Here is an 8,216-nt window from a genome sequence, read left to right on the forward strand (position 1 = left end):
AAAAGTTAAAATTAAAAAGTTGCTAAAAATGAAAAGGGATCATTCCGAATTAAAAAAGGAAATAGATCATTCTTTTTAAACGGAGGGAGTATTATGAAAAATATTTTTTCAACATTTAACTACAACCTAACAAAAAAAAAATAAGAAAACATTTTCCATCATACCAAACGCACCCTCATTCTTTTTTAATTTTTATCCATGTTATTTGAATAATTTATGATTATTTTTTATAAACTTGTTTTTAAGCCTACAATTTTTTTTATTTTTTTTTACACTAGTGGACATGATTGAGTTTTTTTCCCTAAAGTCTACACCTCTTCTCATAAGCTATCCAAGAAGGATGGTCAATTTCACGTAGGCAGTCTCTTTTCTATATTTGCTTTTCCAGTAAAATTTGTCAACCAATTGAAATGGATTGAGATGGATGTGTGGTCATATAAAAAAAGATTAGGATAAAAAATAAGATTATTCGGGAGAAGATGAAAGTAGCTTTGGTGAAGGATAAGATGTGAGAAGTAAACTTACGTTGGTTTGGATATGTGATAAGGAGTGAATCTAATGCTCCAGTGCGGAGGTGTGAGACACTGACTATGAATGATTTTAGATGGGGTAGAAATAGGCCGAAGAAATATTGGAGGGAGGTTATTGGACAGTTACAGCTTACGGAGGACATGATCCTTGATAATAAGGTGTGGAGGACACGGATTAGGATAGAGGGTTGGGGGCGAGAGTGCGTCGGTAATAATTGGGAACATTCTTTATTTGTGTATGAAGTTTCTTGTTTGTGGTGTTGAGTGTTGTGTATGGTTTCACATAGCTAGTTTTTAGTTTTATCTTGTGGCTGTAGTATTATCTTATGACAAGTGGTGTTAGTTTATTTGCAGATTGTACTAGTTTATATGTATTTATGTTTGGTGTTTGTTATACTGTTATCGGTTCTAAGTTTGTGGTCTATTGAAAACAGCCTCTCTACTTTATTTGAGGTAGTAGCATGATCTGTGTACACTCTATCCTCCCCATACCTTACTATATGAAAATATACTGGGTATGTTGCTGTTATTGTAATTGGAATTGGCAATCGCTTTTAAAATGTTAATAGAGAAGATAAGTAGTTAGTATTAGAGTATAGATTTTCATAGCTAGAAGGAGAAGGGCTAAGTACAGCCATGAATCAACCAGAAACTACGCGTCCAAGAGAGAGTAAAAGCCAAGGCCCAGCTCCATAAGGAAGTAACTAAAGTTATTGCTTTACACCCCTCAAACCTAACGCTTATTATTTTATGTTATATGTCGTTTATGTATTATAAAATAAATATATATTTTTTGGATTAATTTATGTGAAAGAATTTAAAATATGAGAATTAAAAATACTTAATTTTAAACATAAATTCAAATATAAATTCTTCTATTTTTTAAAATTATATTTTAAAAACATCACAACAGGTACAACAAGAACATATCGCTTATGTGAAATACTTATTAAAGGAAGTTGAAAAATTCATTTAAAGAACTAAAAAGGGCCTAAAGTGCCCATCAATTATATGAAATAGTGTAAAAATGTTCTCCGTCTTCTGTTAGGTCTAAAATGCTCTTTCTGTTTATCCATTGTGTCTAAAATATCATCTTCGTCTACGTATTCAGGCTATTTTACCTTTTATTTAAGAAAAAATTTACATAATAGCACAACTTATCTTTATTAACCAACATAAAATTCTTATCGTTTTTATTAATAATTACCAAATAAATAGTTCACAATATCATTTTTTTGTCGTTCTAAATTGATTTGATAAAGAAAAACAACATAAATAGTCATTTTAAAAAAGGTATCATATATACATAGCCGTATTAGTTAGTTGTCAAATATAACATATAAAATCTTTACTTTTATAACAGATTCTAATATATAGAAAAATAATTATTTATTAAATTCTCATATTTCTTATTTATTGCATATTTTTTTGAAAGCCTCTATTCATTCATTTTTTTATATACTATATCAAAATTTTATATTTTTTCTTTTTATTGCTTGCTTTCACGATAACTCCATAAAAATATATGATATATTTATACTATAAAAATTCATGATATATTGATATATTATACAAATTATATTTAAAAATACATGGTATAATTATACCGTATAAATTATGTTTATACCATAAATACATAATTTATTATACCATGTAAATTATATTTATACCATAAACATACATGGTGTATTTTTGACATAAAAAATTTATACCATGTAACACTAAAAATATATATTTATATTTAATAAATAAATTTTTAACAAGAAAAATACTTCCGACATAATGAGATATATCATGAATACTATCCCATAAATTATATAAAAAATATAATAATAATTCGACTTTGACATAAATTATATATATACAATTATATATTTGTACTTCCAACATAATTATTTTTATTTGGCCAAACCCATCGATAGCCCCTCAAACTTGTCCCTAAAATTCACTTAGACTCCTAAACTAAGACTTGTACTTATTAAACCCCTAAACCCCCCAATTTGGTTCCAATTGGGCATTTTTTTCCTATCAACAAAAAGGTCAAAGTGTATATTGCACACACGTGATGATGTGGCAAAACGAGCTACTTGGAAGTTGACACGCGGCATTGTAGATCCAATAATTATTAAAAATTAATTATAATTTTTTTAAAAAAAGTATATAAAAATGGCATTGAGGAAATTATTAAAAAATAATTCGAAAATTAATTAAAAATAAAAATAAAAAACTTATTATTTTTAAAAAATTATAAAAAAATTAAAAATGAAATAAATTATTAAAAAATTATTTTTTTAAAAAATAATTATTAAAAAATTAAAAAAAATTTAAAAATGAAAATAAAAAATGGAATTGAGGATATAAATTATTAATTATTTTATAAAATTATTTAAAAAATACAAATAAAAAATATATTATTTAAAAAAAATTATAAATTTTTTTTAAAAATAAAATAAATTATTAAAAAACTATTTCAAAAGAAAAAATTAATTATTAAAAAAATTATAAAACTTTTTAAAATGAAAATAAAAAATGGCATTGAGGATCCAAATTATGAAAAAATAATTCTAAAATTATTTGATAAATAAAATTAAAAAGATGATTATTTAAAAAAATTATCAATTTTTTAAAAATGAAATAAATTTTTAAAAAATATTTAAAAAATAAAAAATTAATTAATAAAAAAAGTATAAAACTTTTTAAAATGAAAATAAAAAATGTCATTGAGGATCCAAATTATGAAAAAATAATTATAAAATTATTTAAAAAATAAAAATAAAAACCTTATTATTAAAAAGAAATTATAAAATTTTTAAAAAAATGAAATAAATTATTAAAAACTTAAAATATTAAAAAATTAATTATTAAAAAAAATTATAAAACTTTTTAAAATGAAAATAATAAATGGCATTGAGGATCCAAATAATGAAAAAATAATTATAAAATTATTTGTAAAATAAAAATAAAAAAATGATTACTTAAAAAATATTATAAAAGTTTTTAAAAATGAAATAAATTATTAAAAAATTATTTTTTTAAAAAAATAATTATTAAAAAAATTATAAATTTTTTATATAATGATAATAAAAAATGGCATTGTGGATATAAATTATGATAAAATAATTATAAAATTATTTAAAAACAAAACTAAAAAACTGATTATTTTAAAAAAATTATAAATTTTTTTCAGAAAATGAAATAAATTATTATAAAATTATTTAAAAAATAAAATTAATTATTAAAATAATTTATAAAACTTTTTAAAATGAAAATAAAAAAGGGCATTGAGGTTCCAAATTATGAAAAAATAATTATAAAATTTTTTAAAAAATAAAAATAAAAACTAATTATTAAAAAGAAATTATAAAATTTTTTAAAAGATGAAAATAAAAAACTGATTTTTTTTAAATACAGTTTTATTTAAAAAAAAAAAAATCGGGGCCCTCTAATGCTCTTTGGGGCCTTTAGTGTTTAAAAAAAAGAAAATTTATTATTAAAAAATTTTTGGGGCGCTCAATGCCATTTGACAACTTTTTATTCGTAAATTAGGAAAAAAAAATGTTCCTCACGCGCCTACCACGATGCCACTGCACGCGCAGTGCCACATAGGCAGAAAATGTCCAATTGAAACAAAATTCGGGGGTTTAGGGGTCTGATAGGAACAAACCTTTGTTTAGGGGTCTAAGTGAATTTTCGCAACAAGTTTGAGTGTTTATCGATGGGTTTGACCTTTTTATTTCATGAATATTTATCCATACAAAACTATGGTTAACCCATTACATCAAAACTAAAAATACACGATAATAAAATAATACTAAATGATTAACATATATGAAATCAAAAATAAATATACACGAGCAAATAATGAAATACTTAATTTATTTTAAAATATTTAAGTTTTTAATATAAGAGAGAGATATTTGGAAGCAGTGATTACATTTTTCACGTTTAATTTAAAGATTGAAAATATATCTCTTAAATTACGGTGAATTGATAATTAGTTACATCATTAAATTAGAAATTATAATTATCTTTTTTGATTTTTTAAAGGGCTATATATTTTTAAAAAATATTTTTGTAATATTAAAAAAGTACTACATTATTTATGTAGTTAAGTCTTATGGATGATCTTTTCATGTAATTTGCCTAAATAAAAGAAAAAAATAGATTCAATAGGCAAACGAGAAGCGTCTTTTAGGCCTAATAGATAGGTGAGCAGGGCATTTTAGGCTCAATAGGTAGACGAGAATGACATTTTAGGCCCAATAGATAGACGGAGGATATTTTTACACCATTTTACATAGTTGAAGGACATTTTAGACCCTTTTCCTTTTAAAGAAAAATTATTTGACTTCCCAAACAATAAAATCTTCACATAATATGCAATGGAGATTCACACATGTGTGGCGTAAAGATACATGTACGGCGCACAAGACACAAGTGTACTGCTGCACGTAGCACGAGATATGTACGACGCAAGAGATGCAGGCACAATGCACGTGATACACGCTCAGAATATGAAATGCACGTATGACACATGAAATACACATGCGAAGCACGAAGAACCTAATTTTACTAAATATACTTGATGCCCTTATTAAGATTTGACTTTAGATCATCATCGCCCCTAGTAAAAGAACGTAATGAACTCTTAACTTGTTAGCTCAGTAACATATTTTTGTGTTGTCATAAGACTTTTGAAACTTAAAATTTTAAATATGTCATAACATTTATACGCCGGTGAAAATTTTTCATTGAAAGTAAAATGAAAAGTTTAATTTTAGATGTTTTCCCACATAAAAATACATTATTTTTTAGCATAATACATAAATATGACTCTAAACTTGACACCAAATTATAACATTCACCGTAAACTTTGACAGTGCACAAATAGGCCCTTTACCTATATGAAATCTGAACAAATAAATACTCCAATCCTAAGTGGCAAAATGCGTGTATACACTCAAAACCACGCACGTCGGAGTTAGAGTTGAAGGTTTTTTTTGTTCAGCCTTTGTATAGTTAAAGGGCCTACTTGTGCACTATAACAAAATTAAAGGTCACAGTTATAATATATCTTTTTTATTAGGTAGCAGCATCTGAGTGAATTACTAATCTACGTAGGCGCAAGTAAGGTACACGCGTGTAAGTTGCAAAATCAGAGTGTTTATTTATTCAGGTTTTGTATAGTTAAATGACCTACTTATGCACTGTCAAAGTTTAAGGTTAATGTTATAATTTGGTATCAAGTTTACGATCATATTTATCTATTATGCCTATCTCCCTTATTTTTTTTGGAACAAACTATTAAAGAAATGCTATCACATAAATAAATTATATCCTCCGTTTAAAAAAGAATGATCTACTTTGACTTGATAAAAAATTTAAGAAAATAAAGATCTTGTGGTCTTAAATTAAAGTAGTGTTGAATGTACCAAAATATCTTTTAATTTTGTGGTCCTAAACATGCCATATGAAAAATTGATATTAAAATATTAAAAAAAAGAAGAAAAGGGGTTTTTTTTTTTTTTTTATGAAAAGAACTAAAAAAGAAAGTAGTTAATATTTTTGAAACGAAGGGAGTAATACGGAGAAAGTAGATAAGACCAGATCGGAGGGCATGATTGTGTTTTAGCCACACAAATTCTCGGCAGCTAGCAAGAACACTTCATACATGTGTTTCAGGGCATGAACATTGAACTCCCTCTATATATGGGGACCTTATTTCCTTAGCAAGCACATTAGACATAGAATAATAAGAGAAAATTAATTAAGATGAGCAAGGATAGCATTCACGTTGTAATGGTTCCATGGTTAGCATTTGGTCATTTGAGTCCATTTTTACAACTGTCCATAGCCTTAGCCAAAGAAGGAGTTCATGTCTCTTTCATTTCCACTCCCAGGAACATTAAGAGACTCCCAAAAGTTCCTGCTAACCTAGCACCACTAGTAAATCTAGTGGAATTTCCACTGCCATCACTCAATAACAACCTCTTGCCCGCTGATGCTGAGGCAACTTTCGATCTTCCTACTGACAAAGTTCAGTACTTAACAGTAGCTTATGATCTCCTTCAGGAGCCCATCAGACACTTCATTACACGTGAAAGACCCGATTGGATCATTGTTGATTTTAGCCCCTATTGGATGGCTGAAATCGCTAGAGATCTGGATATCCCCATGATTCAATTTAGTATGTTCACTGCTGCCGCCTTACAATTTTTCGGGCAGCTTGATTCTGGTAATGACGAGATTCAGAAAGAATCAAAGCCATTGCACGAACTTCTCCTATCACCACCAAAATGTGGGGATTTCCAATCAACGGTTGCTTACCGGAAGTACGAAGTGGCAGAACTATTTGCTACAATTGCTGCAGAGAATGCTTCGGGCAAATCATCTTTAGAACGTGAAGGCATAGTGGGAAATGCTAGTAGAGCTATGGTTCTCCGTACATGTACTGAATTTGAAAGTGAATACTTAGTACAACCTAGAAACTATACAAAGCCACTAATTCCTGTGGGATTGCTACTACCGGATGAATTACCAATGGAGGAAAGAAATCTTGCTCAGGAACCATGGCAGAAGATCTCCAAATGGCTAAACGAACAAAAACCAAGATCGGTGGTGTTCGTGGGATTCGGAAGTGAATGCAGATTTAGCAAGACTCAAGTATATGAAATAGCAAACGGGATACAACTCTCAGGGCTACCATTTATGTGGATTTTACAGAAGCCTCGTTGGGCTCTGAACGACATTGATGCATTGCCATCAGGCTTTGGTGCAGCAACCGACGGGAGAGGGTTGGTGCACATTGGTTGGGCACCACAAAAGGAAATTCTTGCTCATCCGGCTATTGGTGGATCCCTGTTTCATGCAGGATGGGGTTCAGCCATTGAAACTTTACAATATGGTCATGTTCTCGTTGTGTTGCCTTTTGTTTTTGACCAGGGATTGAATGCAAGAATGCTAGTAGAAAAAGGTGTCGCGGTTGAAGTGAAGAGAAACGAAGAAGATGGATCTTTTAGTGGAAATGACGTAGCATTGTCATTAAGAGAAGCCATGGTTTTGGAGGAGGGGGAAGAACTTAGAGCTCGAGCAAGAAAAGCTGTTGCTATTTTTGGAGATCGAAAACTTCAAGACTCCTATGTTAAGAACTTTGTCGAGTACTTGAAAAATTACCGTGGGACGACGAGTGTTTAAACAACCATCAGAAAATTAGAATTACTACCGTCTGTGCTCAACACATGTCAATGTAATAGTAGTAATCCCTCCGTCCCAAATTATGTATAATTATTTCCTTTTTAATTCGTCCCAAAATAAGTATCACCTTTTCTTATTTAACAATTTTTTAAAGGCATAATTACCCTTTTACCCTTATTGATTTCACTTAATTAAAAAAAAAAAGATATTGACATATTTTTAATAAAGGATAATTTGGTAAACTTTACCAAGTTTTTCCTTATTTTTTAAATTTCGTATCCGATCAAATGGTACGGAGGAAGTAATATTTTTCATAGTTTATTGAATTGGTTGGCGTATGACTTCTTGATGAATTAGACTGGCAAGCTGCCTTAGCTAGGTTGCAATAAATGAATGACTTCATGATTTTATAATGATAGATTTTTCTTGTAATGGTAGTTAAACTGATTAATTTGTCAACCTTTTTTAATTTATTCTAATAAGACATTCGAT

General features: G+C 28.2%; 1 protein-coding gene across 1 annotated transcript; it reads left to right on the plus strand.

Annotated features, from left to right (window-relative positions):
- The first annotated feature begins 6,108 nt into the window (after window positions 1-6,108).
- LOC107873619 (putative UDP-rhamnose:rhamnosyltransferase 1) lies at window positions 6,109-7,881 on the plus strand. Its single transcript, XM_016720539.2, has one exon. The coding sequence runs from the start codon at window positions 6,303-6,305 to the stop codon at window positions 7,722-7,724; it is 1,422 nt and encodes a 473-aa protein (XP_016576025.2). The 5' UTR covers window positions 6,109-6,302; the 3' UTR covers window positions 7,725-7,881.
- Window positions 7,882-8,216: the final 335 nt, after the last annotated feature.

The sequence above is a fragment of the Capsicum annuum genome, chromosome 6, assembly GCF_002878395.1.
Source record: "Capsicum annuum cultivar UCD-10X-F1 chromosome 6, UCD10Xv1.1, whole genome shotgun sequence".
NCBI lineage: Eukaryota > Viridiplantae > Streptophyta > Magnoliopsida > Solanales > Solanaceae > Capsicum > Capsicum annuum.

Coding starts and splice junctions, on each gene's coding strand:
- LOC107873619 (XM_016720539.2), top strand. CDS start 6,303: ATGAGCAAGGATAGCATTCACGTTGTAATGGTTCCATGGTTAGCATTT.